Source organism: Protomyctophum parallelum, assembly GCF_964188405.1.
Source record: "Protomyctophum parallelum genome assembly, chromosome: 14".
Taxonomy (NCBI): domain Eukaryota; kingdom Metazoa; phylum Chordata; class Actinopteri; order Myctophiformes; family Myctophidae; genus Protomyctophum; species Protomyctophum parallelum.
Window position 1 is genome coordinate 22,949,967 of NC_139709.1, and position 14,257 is coordinate 22,964,223.

At 42.3% G+C, this 14,257-nt stretch overlaps 2 protein-coding genes across 4 annotated transcripts in view; one reads left to right on the forward strand and one right to left on the reverse strand.

Annotated features, from left to right (window-relative positions):
- The first annotated feature begins 1,262 nt into the window (after positions 1-1,262).
- On the forward strand, positions 1,263-7,634 carry mrpl37 (mitochondrial ribosomal protein L37). Its single transcript, XM_083781537.1, has 8 exons — positions 1,263-1,745; positions 2,360-2,543; positions 3,225-3,340; positions 3,809-3,994; positions 6,111-6,265; positions 6,492-6,623; positions 6,990-7,064; positions 7,420-7,634. Exons 1-8 carry the CDS (start codon positions 1,376-1,378, stop codon positions 7,516-7,518), a joined length of 1,317 nt encoding a protein of 438 aa, XP_083637663.1. The 5' UTR covers positions 1,263-1,375; the 3' UTR covers positions 7,519-7,634.
- A 46-nt stretch (positions 7,635-7,680) lies between these two features.
- Positions 7,681-14,257, reverse strand: part of LOC310870976 (rho GTPase-activating protein 12-like) — a 53,823-nt gene continuing 47,246 nt past the window's right edge. For 2 of the 3 annotated variants that reach the window (XM_083782386.1, XM_083782384.1), the window contains 12 exons: positions 14,120-14,197; positions 13,687-13,748; positions 13,273-13,354; positions 12,627-12,728; positions 12,316-12,414; positions 11,737-11,839; positions 11,228-11,347; positions 10,948-11,046; positions 10,503-10,580; positions 10,163-10,297; positions 9,957-10,062; positions 7,681-9,121 (listed from right to left, as the gene is read on the reverse strand). In XM_083782386.1, the coding sequence (XP_083638512.1) occupies positions 8,947-9,121; positions 9,957-10,062; positions 10,163-10,297; positions 10,503-10,580; positions 10,948-11,046; positions 11,228-11,347; positions 11,737-11,839; positions 12,316-12,414; positions 12,627-12,728; positions 13,273-13,354; positions 13,687-13,748; positions 14,120-14,197 (1,239 nt within the window). In that variant the 3' untranslated portion in view covers positions 7,681-8,946. The remainder of the gene's footprint in view (positions 9,122-9,956; positions 10,063-10,162; positions 10,298-10,502; positions 10,581-10,947; positions 11,047-11,227; positions 11,348-11,736; positions 11,840-12,315; positions 12,415-12,626; positions 12,729-13,272; positions 13,355-13,686; positions 13,749-14,119; positions 14,198-14,257) is intronic. The other variant, XM_083782385.1, reaches the window with a different exon arrangement.

Here is a 14,257-nt window from a genome sequence, read left to right on the forward strand (position 1 = left end):
ACACAAGCTTTTCTTTTTCTTTTACAGTTATGGATTGTAGATAATGAAATTGTTTCAAATGTTATTTATTTTAAATCACAATATTGATAATATATGAGATATGAAATTAAGCTGCATGTGTTGACAATAAAAACCCTGAACCTTGAAGATTCTCAAACCGTAGTTGACTATGAGCGAAATATGTTCGATCATATATAATCTGACTGACAGTTCTTTCCAGGCTGATTCATATGTTTCATTCTGGAAATCCAACACATGCTTTCCATGACTGGCGATGGCCTGGAGTTGGTGAGTGATGTACAATTGTTCCAGATCAAAGGATTGTGTTACGAAGGATTCAAACACAATTTGATAGTTTAGGTTGGCTCAGTGTTGAAGACAGAGTTAAACAACTAAAAATGGGACTAGCATATTCAAGATTGTAAATGCAGCTCCCACAGCCATAATACTAGAGGAAGCGTAAATAATGATCTGGTGCCACCCATTTTCAGAACAAATATGGGTAAATTCACATTTCACAGCACTGCCACTCAAGTGTGGAATGCACTGCCCCCTTCCCTCAAAACAAGCAGATCACTAGCTGTTTTCCTTTAAAAATGGTCTGAAGACTCACCAGCTGTCACTGTCATCAGGTCAAAGGGAGAGGTGATTGACTCTCCCCCCTTTATGTTTTATTAATGTATTTCTATTCCAACCTGTACATATAGATTTAATGTGTTTGAGAAACGTAGTGTTTGTTGTCACTGTTGTCATTGTGAATGAATGCATGGGACCCGAATGGAAACAAGACCGCAAGGTCTTTCTTCGGAGCTGTCCTTTTGGACCAATGCTGTGCTTGACTGTACCCTGTACTGTTTGCATCTTATTGTCTAATAAAATTATCAATCAATCAATCGCTCCGACATCACAACCGTGGTGTTAGGTGTAGGTGATGTCACCTCTGACATCACGACATTATAAATAACGCCTAGCAGGTTTACCGATAGAATTAATAGCTTGGAACTTTAGTTGTGACTACTCACCTTTGACCGGCATTGAACCCATATAGCCTGCCTCAAGAGCTCCCATTTCTATCCCTTTACTACTAAACTAAGGTGGGACCTCTCGGCTCAGATTTAGAGCCTCGGTTACAGATTGCCTTTGTTACATAGTAAAATGTATCAGTAAAATGACTCCTGCCCTGTTGGCGGCGCTATCACGGCTTCTAGTAACTTTGAGATCCTTTCAAAAAGTGACCTGACTGTAGTCCGGACTGGAGGAAGAGGAAGAATCTCCACTAAATATGGCGGCGTCCAGCGGCAATACATGTTAAATTATTTAGGTTTCAGTAACGCTCTGCGCGATCTACATAATAGTTCAAACATACAGGGCCGAGATGATAACAGAAACAGCAAACCGTTTAAAATCAGCGGCTCCGTTGTTGTCTCAAACAACAGCACTCAAAGATTTGAGACTCCTCTCACATGGTGGGACAAGTCGGCGACACTTCAATGTCACTGGTCAACTGTCAGCCAAGGTTCCTCCTCGACCAAAACCCAGGGAGAGAGTCGAGATTCCAGGACTGGAGAAGATAACATGGGGGGAAAAGATGCACTATGCCCTGGGACTCGCTAAGCCCGTTTACCCTAAATGGGAGAAGGACTATAAGGACCCACAGCATTACAAATCACCCCCGCTTCAAGAGATGCCACTTTATAAAGAACAAACATGCTACGTCTTCAGCCAGAGGTCTAGCGTACTGGAAGGTAGTGTGTGTGTGCGCTGTTCTGGTCCATAGCTCTAATACGTTGCATGCATCGCATTAATAAAGCTATCAGCTATGGACCAGAGCTTGTGTGTGTGGGGTGGGGGTGGGGGTGGGGGGGATGTCAATTCCAATGATTTATTATGTGGGGATGGCTTAAATAGGGAGTGCTGAAAACTTACTTTATTATTCCTTATAGCCTAATAATAGTAATACAATCTTGTAAATTATAGCCTACTAGCCTGCCTTTACTGTGATCTTACCCCTTCACACTGACACTTTTCTTCCCTGTTTCTTGTTCCCTATTTTATTTATTTATTTGTCATATATTTATTCATATTCACAGTTTTGCTTTTCTGTATGTGTTGCATTTGGATATTGCGTACCCACTCTCTCCCTTTCCAATGTTTCTTCCCTTGGGGGGTTTCCTTAATCCTTACCCATTTGAAGGTCTGAGCAGGACAGGGGGAATTGTTTGTTTCCTTTGTATACATTACAAACAAGCCTGTAAAGCCTTTTGAGATTGTAACAGTGATGTACGTGACATCATCAAATGTTGCTTTGACACTCGATGTGACTTGACTCTTTTGCACTTCTATTCCGTCTCCTTCTCAGGAGTGCGTCAGGCTTTGTGGTTGACCAAGGCTAATCTCACCGCTGGTCTCCCCCCTCAACTCCTGTCATTGGCCTATGATCCAGCCAATCAGATCCCCGATCAGGATGAGCGTGTGCAGGATGTCATCAAACGTGCTCGCTTCTGGGATACGACAGAGAGAAGGCCGAGGAAACCCCAATATTGGTATGTGTGCTAGCCTAGTAAGACTGGCATGCCTGTTACAGTTGAGTTAAGCAATACGAATAGGTCTGCCATGAAACCATGCACAACCTGACACCGGCCCTTAAATCTGTTGTAAATGCAATCTACGGTATAATAATGTACTTAGTTACATAAGAAGAAGAAGTGTTACCTGGGCAATTACCAGCGTCCTCCTCAAAGAGTCAAAACCACTTTCACTCTGAGGAAGATGCTGATTGAAATGTCACCGCTGCAATACAGTAAATTGTTCAGACCTATTTGCATGCTCCAGTAATGTATTTGGGTACGGGTAGTCTATTTTGAAGCGCCCAGATAACCTTTCCATCACATTATAATTGTCCTTTTCTGTTGAGCACCGAAGCCCTTCTACTCATAACTTGGCTGAAGCATGTTGAACTCCCTTTGTGATGTTATCCTTATTTACACCTACATGTATGTTTCTATTCTATTAATCAAATACCCAGCCTTTTCTTTCCCTGGGTGAGGGGAGTAATCAAAGCACTGAGAGGTTAATAACTGATAACTCCCCTTGGGGGGATCAAACTCAAACCGTGGCTGCGCTGATCAAATGATATATTCTCTACCCATAGCCTTAATAAGGTAGAGGCTTAACTAATCATTTTACCTGACTGTCTATTGTGTGTTTGTATCTACTCCATCCAGCCACACCCTGCTCAATAATCTGCTCCATCTATGTGGTTCACTACAACCCAGACACCCAGCCCTGGGCAAGAGGATGCTATCAGAGAATTACACACTCTGTGCTACATGGGAAAGAGGTATAATAACACTGTTCTAATGTGTTACTGTTAATCATGCTTCCTGGTTTACTTACCTAGTGTAAAGAACCTTTTGGAAAGTGTTTTCGTAAAAACACGGTCGGTCACCATTACTCAACTTGTACTGTTATTAACTATTAAGAAAAACACATTTTGTGGGCAAAATAAAAAGAGATGTGCAGTCTAAATTGTAAAGTAAAGAAGAAAAACAAAAGAAAAGGTTAAGAGGCATGACACTGTCATTTTACATACGATGACTAAAGTTCCAGTTCACAACTTCAGTCGCAATGTTTTGAGAACTCTTCTTGTCGAATCCCACATGTTTGAGGTTATAAACAGTGCATGGTTCTGGATTAGAAGATCTATGATCCCCAACAATTAAACTCTGATATCCCTGATATCTTTATAAAGATTATTATTCCCAGGGAGAAATTCAGGTGTCAAAACATTATATTGTCTCTTTCCCAGGTGAAGATTTGTTCCAGGTGAGGGGTATGAATGGTCTGCTGCAGAGCAGCATGGCTCCCCTACCACCACTCGCTGGGAAACAGGAAGTTCAGAGCACAACGGAAAACGTACTGGAGACGTTCTACCCCATCTCTCCAGCTATCGATTTACAGAACATATATGCGTATAAGAGAGAGAATTACACAGGTGACGTCACATCTCTCTCGCTCACCCCTCCCCCAAACATTGATATCTGATATGCTTATTGTTACATTTCCTCTAAACTTCTCAGTTTTCACAGCTCAACAATGTGCCTCCATGTCGTTATTTAATAACCTGGGTTAAAGGGGAAGCAACTGAAAGTCAACACTTTTGATTATGAAAGGATATACAAACAAAATGAAATAAGTGTACTGTATACAATTGAAAATGTAACATGTTGCCCAGACCTAGATGAATCCATCAATGTTTATTTATGAATAATTGACAGACCAGTTTTTTTTTTTACCCTGCTGGGTTATGTATGCCAATCTGTATTATATATATATATATATATATATATATATATATATATATACAGTGCCTTCGGAAAGTATTGACACCCCTTCACTTTTACCACATTTTGTTTTGTTGCAGCCTCATTTCAAAATGGATTAAATTCGTTTTTTTCCTCATCAATCTACACACAATACCCCATAATGATGAAGTGAAAAAAGTTTTCTCAAATATTTTGTTAATTTATAAAAAATAAGAAACTGGAAAAACACATGTACATAAGTATACACACTCTTGACTTAGTACCAAGTTGAGGCACCTTTGGCAGCAATTACAGCCTTAAGACTTTTTGGGAATGATCCTACAAGCTTGGCACACTTGAATTTGGGGTATTCTCCCACTTTTTCTCTGCAGATCCTCTCAAGCTCTGTCAGGTTAGACGGGGAGCGTTGCTGAACAGCTATTTTCAGGTCCTTCCAGAGATGCTCAATGGGGTTCAAGTCTGGGCTCTGGCTGGGCCACTCAAGGACTTTCACAGAGTTGTCCTAAAACCAATCCTTCGTTATCTTAGCTGTGTGCTTGGGGTCGTTGTCCTGTTGGAAGGTGAATCGTTGACCAAGTCGGAGGTCCTGAGCGCTCTGGAGCAGGTTTTCATCCAGAATGTCTGTACACTGCTCCATTTATCTTTCCCTTTATCCTGACAAGTCTTCCAGTTCCTGCCGTTGAAAAACATCCCCACAGCATGATGCTGCCACCACCATACTTCACCGTAGGGATGGTATTTTCCAGGTGATGAGCGGTGCCTGGTTTCCTCCAGACCGAAGCCTCTCCTCAATAAAAGGCACATGACAGCCGGGCGTCACAGCGCACTTGGAGTTTGCCAAAAGGCACCTAAACGACTCTCAGACCATTATTAACAAGATTCTCTTGTCTGATGAAACCAAAATAGAGCTTTTTGGCCTGAATGCCAAGCGTTACGTCTGGAGGAAACCAGGCACCGCTCATCAGTGTCACCTGGCAAAATACCATCCTTACGGTGAAGCATGGTGGTGGCAGCATCATGCTTTGGGGAGAACAAGTCTCCCAGGAACAAGTCCCAGGAACTGGGAGACTTGTCAGGATAGAGTGAAAGATGAATGGAGCAGTGTACAGAGACATCCTGGATGAAAACCTGCTCCAGAGCGCTCAGGACCTCCGACTTGGTCAACGATTCACCTTCCAACAGGACAACGACCCCAAGCACACAGCTAAGATAACGAAGGATTGGTTTTAGGATAACTCTGTGAAAGTCCTTGAGTGGCCCAGCCAGAGCCCAGACTTGAACCCCATTGAGCATCTCTGGAAGGACCTGAAAATAGCTGTGTAGCGATGCTCCCCGTCTAACCTGACAGCTTGAGAGGATCTGCAGAGAAAAAGGGGGAAAATACCCCAAATTCAAGTGTGCCAAGCTTGTAGCATCATTCCCAAAAAGTCCTAAGGCTGTAATTGCTTCCAAAGGTGTCTCAACTTAGTACTAAGTCAAGAGTGTGAATACTTATGTACATGTGTTTTTCCAGCTTCTTATCTTTAATAAATTAACAAAATATTTGAGAAAACTTTTTTCACTTCATCATGGGGTATTGTGTGTAGATTGATGAGGAAAAAAACGAATTTAATCCATTTTGAAATGAGGCTGTAACAAAACAATGTGGTAAAAGTGAAGGGGTGTGAATACTTTCCGAAGGCACTGTATAGTGCTTAGTTTGTAATTGACAGTCCTCGTGCAATCAGATTTCATGGCAATTGAATTAAAATTAGTGTTTAATTGATGGCCCTTTTGTCCAATCAGGTTTCAAAGATGATTACCCTTACCCTCATGCCCATACACTTTATTTCCTGGAGTCGGGGGAGGTTATACCTCGGTTGCATCCACCACAGCTCAGAGCCAAGATGATCATGTTTGCCTATGGAAATGCTTTGGCACGTGCACACAGATTATATGGGGTAAGCATGCACGCGCACACACACACACGGATACAACTGCATACGTGCACTCAGCAGCATATTATTTTTTGCCTTATAAATGGCATACGGTTTCTAAAACCTCTCTCCCTACTTCCCTTTTGTCTGCCTGCCTCTGCTGAATGGTTGTCTTGTCCATGTTTGGGAACTGTCTGTTATGTGTCTGAGTTTAACTCTCTTTGTGTACATCTGTCTGCCTGTGATTCAGCCTCAGCCTCAGAGCATATTGGACCATCCTATAACCGTACAGGCTGTCGGGACCAACGGTAGACAATTTGAATTTGTCGTCTTCCAGCTAAACACCACTGATCTCCGTGATGACCAGGGCATAAAGAACCAGGTGTGGTATTATATACTTTGTCTGTGCTGTATTTGCCGATGTGTTAGAAAACTACTGTATTGCTCTGGCATTACTAAAAGCCTGTGGTGTTAGATTAAAGTTCTGTCATTTAAATTCCATAGAAGTCAGCATGTCTTCTATGGAAGCATATCAATTGTTATTTTACGATTGAAGGTCAAACCAGCCATAGAAAGTAAACTAGCTAATAATGCAAACTGGTTTAAGCCTCAATCACTGGTTGGCTGTATACCAAAACATTCTAATTCTACATATTGTTTATTCACAAATCGCAGATTAGGACTTGGCCTAACATTTTTATTTGGCTTTAATCCATGCTTCATGTCTTCTGTATGTTGTGACTGGAAGGTGTGGTTGGATGAGGACAATAAGCTCTATGACTTTGCAAAGGTGCGCCCGCTCATCAAGAAGAAAGTAGTGAAGGTGAGACCATTACCTACTATATTTGTCTGAATGTATATACCGTATGTTTAACCATAGCTTAGTGATTGGTGAGGCCAGGCCAACAATGTGTCTGTCTCCCTGAGCAAGACTCAACCCCTAGTCGCTCCTGAGCACTTATAGGATGGGTAAATTCAGAGCACAATTTTTACATACATGTGCAAATATAGAGTGACAATGGGATATTATAATGGCATAATTCAGATTAATTAATGGCTGCTATTTCTTTGTTAATTTCCTTTGATGGATTGAATACTTTGTTTTGGAAAACGTACAGTACTTTTACTCCTCCCTGTACTGCACACACATTAGTCTTGTTTATGTATCTTACATCCAGGTACCAGCCGGCCTATCGGGATACCATCCTGAAACATTCAGCAAATTCCTGGCTCTCTACCTCCATGGAGCTGTTAAAGACGGCATCATAGCGGAATGACTCAATGTCGTGTTGTGCTTTTGTTTTAAATGGTATTGCATTACGAGCATTTCATTCATCGGTTATTGAATAATAAACTACACACAAGAAAATGCTCTTATTATGGTAAATCAAATAAAAAGCACACAAAATGGATAAAGTAGCATGTTCTTTGGAGTTCTTTTCAACAGAGGCCTTTATTCCAGTTTTAAAAAAGCTGTTCATTTGGAAAATTACATTCTTTTTTTGTCCATTTACGCAGAAATGAAACCTCAAGAGAAACATTTCACAACTTTATTCCACAATCTGTTGGTTGTAGAATCATAATACATTATTGATCCATCCCGCGTATTTTGGCATACATCTTTATTTACTATTTGTACAATATATTATCTGTCCAACCCATCCCATCCACAAACAATGCTGTACAAATTGATCAATAGAACATACATATATAATTTTCCAAAGTCTGTTTACCTATAGATGTATTATCCATTAGGCAAGAAAATACACAGCTGAGTACCTTGTGTTTCAAGTTGTTTTAACTGGCATGAGATAATCTTCCCCCCTTAAAACTGAGACAGTCTCTAAATCAGTGTTTTGCGACCCAAGAGAAAACGGGAGAAGGTGAGAGAAATAAAGAGTGTTAGCAAACTGAAAAGGAGGCGAAAGATTCAAAGAGAAGTGAGACTTTCCTCAGAAGCATTAACACTTCTGCATTGCTCAGAATTATATTATTGGCTCCACCAGCTTTCTGATGAACATATCATGTGTTCCATTCAACTGCGGTGGTCCAACAAAAAGAAAACGACAGCATCTGTATAGTACTCGCACTGCGATCCAGCAGACGAGGACAGTCACCTAGCAGATATTGGTCACGCCTCTATAGTATGACTATAGGACTGCAGTGTTCCGTCTGTACAAGTGGTGGTCAAGTACTGTACATTTATGTATTGTAGCCAGCATTGTTAACGTCCCTGCCATCTTATTGCGTCTGCAGGCAGCTACCGAGGCTAGAAGCCACCTTCGGTTAGTTCAAGTCCAGTTCACCCCCCCCCCCCCCTCCATAGTCTCCAACAGAAACCTCCTTGTAGCGATGGACTTATCCAGTTCCGCGAGGTCCACATATATAGCAATCCAGTGTAAGGTACAGGAGTGGATATGACCTTCACAGGAAAAAAGTGGCACTAACAGCAGTGCAGTGAATACATCAGAGGGTTGGTTAAGTGCAAAGAGTCTAAACATTCTTTTGGAGGGAGGTGGGTCTTCAAGTTCTCAAGATGTGGTTTGAAAAATGTGAGCATGTGAGAAAGCCAGCTGACTGGAGAGATGGAGGGATGCTGTATTGGGCCAGGCTTATTCCGGGGACAGGGCCATGCTGGGTTAAGAGGAGCTCTGTATTTCAGGTCAGGGGGTGCAGAGAAACACGCTTCCTCCTGTGACGTCGTCTTACCTGCCGAAGATGCCCTCGTACTCCAGCAATATGAGCTCCACAATCTGGTTCTGATACACCATATGGACCGCCATGTTCAACGTCTCCGTCTCAGGTCGCAAGAGGGTTGGGCCGAAGACGATGGCCACACTCTGGGTCGTCATACGGTTCTCCTCACCATGGTCGATCACCCTGGAGAGAGTGCGATTGAGAGTGTATTAGGGAGGGAGAAGTGCAGGTACAAGCATAGACACATAATGTAAGTAAGTGAAATGCTAAATAAGGAATTGCTTCAATGGTCCACGGCTCCACTCATCATCCTTTAAAGGACCTAGTATGTTTTTGGGGCTCCCATATGTGTTTTCTATCCCCACAAATAACCAGTTTTGAACAAATAAGGCTTTCATATCATATACTGTAGGTGCTTTAATGTAAATTGCTCTCAGAAACAGCTTAACTGATTTTGTCCTCATCGTGATGTCATCAATGTCACCCTACTTTGTATAATTCCTCCTTCAGTCTTCAGTTGCAAATTTGCATTTCCACTTTGTGGAAACAAGCCTGGTTTTATCTAACATTAGTATTATAATGACTCAAATATTAAATAATCTGCATATCAGCGCCCCCACCACCTCAGGACATTGTGGTACTGCAGCTAAAACTGCTTTCAAAGTCCAGAAAGAAATGACAAGGTCTAGTTATATCAGAGTGGTGATTGAGGCTCAAACCATTAGAAATAACTTTGAGAGACATAGACAATATGATATTAAATATTAAAAACTTTTAAAATTCATGTTATTTCTGCTTTAAGCATTAAATGTATCTTCCTAATGTAGCACACACAGCAGGCTGCTTCCGTTTCGATTAATTTTACTACTTAAACTACAATCCATACAATTTATGGCAAGAGGGAATTGCAACAATGTCTGAACTACACTAAAGATGTCACCGTGTTTATTGACACTCAACAAGTCTACCTAGGCCAACCACTACTATGTGTACAATGATGGTCGAATGTAGTGCTTACCTCCTGAGGTGTTTGAAGAGGACCTGCATGGTGTCATGGTTTGGTTTGGGCAGCTGTTTCACCAGCTCCTTTATGGTATGGACACGCTGCTTGTAGTCAGGAATCTCTGCAGAATGGACAAACCTGTCACAACTTTGAAGCGATGCAAAAGTGACTTCCATGATGGCTGAGCCAATGGCTTGGCGGTGTGTGTGTGTTGTACATACTGATGGCGTTGACAAAGTCGTGGAAGTAGGCGTAGGTGAAGAGAGGCTCAGGCAGCTCTCTGAAGTACATCTTCAGAGCTCCAGTGGTCACATGGATGTCCTCCCACTTCCCATCTGTTAGGTTTACCTTCTCATCTACACAGTCAGGCACACAGACGTACGCAAGCATGCACACAAAATAAATAGAATCCCACCGTGTAAATGATGTACTATCAATTGCCAGACAATAGCTTTAGACAGTACAATAATATGCTTATATGCACGTGTATTCCTACAAAGCCTCAATGCATGCTGGGTGGAGGTTAGAGGTGAAGCGTTAACCTGGAGGGCGGAACCTTACCGTGATTGACAGTGTAGCGCAGCTTCTGTATGATGGCCAGGTTCCCACTCACCCTGTACAGCCCATCCACAGAAAGACCTGCAGGAGGGTAGAAATAACATGAAAATAACATGTAGTGTTGGTTGCCCAACACAGGGTATCTCTTCTAGTCAATCTACAGTGCCGTCAACAGGACCAATTCAAGCTAATAAATACTCTACAAGAGTATATTTATATACTGGTATAGGTAACAGTTTGGCATGTAACTCCTTCATTACCCTAGACATGCACGAGGAAGTTAACACACACTGATCCTAATCTGCACATGCACGTACACACACACCGTCTGCAGTTCTTATGGGATCACATCGGTGGAATAGCATGTTCAGCCCATTGACTTGAGTGAGTCCCAGTTAAGAACTGCAGATGATGATTTGTGTGTGTAGTCCATGTCAGTATCACTCACCGTTATTCTCCACGTGGTCGATGCACATCATCACGAAGCTCGGCACAGTGGCGTTCTCCATGTGACACAGGTCACTCAGGCTGTAGCCAAACACCTGATCTGAAGACAAAGGTTAAACACACGTATGAACCCCAGCGTCCCTATTGTTGGCATGTCATACTGTAATAGGCAGACAGTCAGCTAAAATAGACAAAGATTTGGCGGATCTCTATTTGCATACAATAGGCTGACCAAAATGTAACCTATCAGGATTTATCTGGGTTATTAACCTGCATCCTACCTTTGATATATCCCTTGTCTCTGACAGCCTGCAGTGTAGGCCGGCGTGTCAGGAACCTCTTCAGCTTGTGTCTGGTTTTCTTGTTTTCTGAGGCATCCATGCTGGTGGAGGTCTTCATGGCTGTGGGGGAGGGATGGGACAACGTTATCCAGTGTACTAGGGGGGCACTACAACCGATAGTTTTCTTAGCAATTATTCTATCGATTACTTTTTGTATCTAAAATATTTGTAAAACTTTGCCATTATCAACAAATTGATTAACTATACTTCGGTGTTATTTTATACTATGTTGCACAACAGTGCTGTGCAAAAATCGACAAGTTCACAACGTGTCACGATGCATTGTGAGCTAGTACATTGGATATTTTCACTATTTTAAAATAGGGATTGACTATTGATCAGTTATTTTATTAAATTGATTATTTTTGTATAAAATCGACTAAATAGATTTGTTCGATTAACTGTTTGTTTGACCCCTAGAAGGAACCACTGAGGTGTGACTGACTCACCTCTGCCCTTCTTAGAGTCTCTGTGATCCTTCTCCTCGTCCTGCTTCTCAGCGCCAGGAGACTCTGGCATGTCCTCTTCTATGGCCTCATCAGACTCCCATGCCTGGAAACAAAACAAACACCATTTTCTACAAACATTTATTTTACCCATTTATTCATGTTGTATTACACTTACTGTTTTACGCTACTTTCTTACGCTTGGCTACTCAACTATGCCATTACTTCTGGGCTATTGGACCTCAGCTGGTATAAACCTAATCTACAGTAACAATTTTAACACATACATCCTACACAGAGGTCGATATCAGTATTACAGGTATTGGTCCTGTCTTGTATTGGGGTATTGTGTCCTACAGTGTTCCTCTAAGGGTGAGTGCTTCGCCCACATACACACAACGGCCATTTTGGTCTCACTATCAGGTAAGAGCAAAATGGCCGCCATGTGAATATGGTCAATGTTGGGGTGTGAAAGCAATGGGTACAAAAGTTAATTGCTTCTGTGTACGTTTCACTCATAAACACAGTGTTTCTTATTGTGCTTGTGATGGTGGAGGGGGTGGGGTGGGGGTGCATTATTACATGCGTGCTGATGGTGTCCTGAAGTGCTCTGTACCAGTCGTTGATCACGCTGTCGTTCTCCGACTGGATCAGGAGATCCGTGCCTTGGCGTGTTTTCAGCTTCGCACGCACGCACACACGCACACACGCACACACACACACACACACACACACACACACACACACAGATTACAACCCGCATATCATCCACTCCAGGACAACGGCCATTGAGGCAGTTGTCCGGTGCAGCAAACCCAACCCCTCTGGTATTCTAAAAACTAAGTCTATCTGACCAGGTGTGGTCGTCATGGAGGTGGGTTCCCCTCAGTCACCTCTAACACATGCTTCTTGCTGGACTTGTCCTTTGAGGCCCACTCCACCGAACCTCCCTTCAGGTCCACCGTGAACTCGGGCTTGGATTGGCTGCTTCCAAACTGGGGATGAGGAGGCAGGAGAACAACACATGAACAAAAGTGTGCATTTGGAAATACGCTCTGAGAATGTGTGCTTAGACTGGTTGACATATTAGACGAGTGGTTGGAAGGGTAGTTTATTTAATATTTTCTTCCTGCAGTCCAGCAGGAAGAAAATATTAAATAAATGAATGCCACCCAAACAGCCAAGAGACAAACAACAACAACACCACAGAGAGAGAGAGAGAGAGAGAGAGAGAGAGAGAAACACACACAACAACTTCTATTTTCCAGAAGGGATAGACACTGGGCTCGGACAGTTTATGCCCTTTTATTCAGATTTAGTACAAGAAATTACTGACTTTCAATCTTTTTCAAAGTCATGATCTGGGGAAGATTGAAAGATCGAAACGGCAGTAATTTCTTGTAATACTAGCACCTGAATAAAAGGCTTAAACTGCTCCAGTGTCTATCCCTTCTGTTGTCCCTGCTCCTGTGACGCACCAGACTAGCCGTATTAGTATTTGCTGGTAGAAACATCTTCCCACAGACTTCTGTCACTCACCCAACTGGTCCCGCCTCCTTGGCCTTTAGCAAATAGCAGTGTGGATGCTTGGAGTACCGTCCAGGAAGAGGTCCAGTTCTTCCTGTCAGGGGGATGATTCAACAACATTATCTTATATTCAGTTTTCTCTCATCTAAAATGTTATGTATCATTTTCGAAATGACAAAAACACAACTTCTGGTACTGCACATTTAAAGTGATAGTCCGGGGTAAGTATATTGCAGTACATTGATATCAAGCAAATAATTTACCCCTCAGTTCTGACATTGTACACAGAGAGTTATCAGTATTTTCTCTTAGATACAGACACACAGCAATGTATTTTACCTGTGGTTTAATCTGTAATCTAAATAACAGTACTAGGTCAGCAGCAACTACAAGTACTGCATTAGATTTAAACTGCCTCTTACTCACCGCACTTTCTTGCCATGTTCAGTGATCTTAGTCACATTCAGAACGCCACACTTTTCTGATGGCTGCAGAGACACACAAACATCAACATATTGGAATGGTGGCATACAGGAACCAGAGAGAGAGAGAAAAAAAACAGCAAAGAAATGCCCAAAACTACATTTACAGATGAGATCAAACATCTGTCAATGCTAGTAAACCTCCGGTCATACAACCCAAAGAGCTCTGGCAGAGAAAGCTCCGAACACGACACCACCACCAAGATCACCACCGCCTAAAAGAACACCACTTCATGGGAAAAAAACAGCAAATAGGCCGTCCATCACCACACCTTTCAGAAAGGAAAGCTTAAATCAGGGATAAAGTTGCCTAGACTTTCAATCATAGAATTCTATGGAGATGAAGGGCAAGAGGGGAGGAGAGGGGAGATACTAACAGAGGGGGGGTGCTTTGGAGATGAAGGGCAGGAGTCAGAGTCAGGAGTGGAGGGCTTGGGGCCTGGAGGAGGAACATCCTAATATTGACAAACAGGGATGACACAAGGCAAATCAGTCAAACAAAAGTCACTTCAACC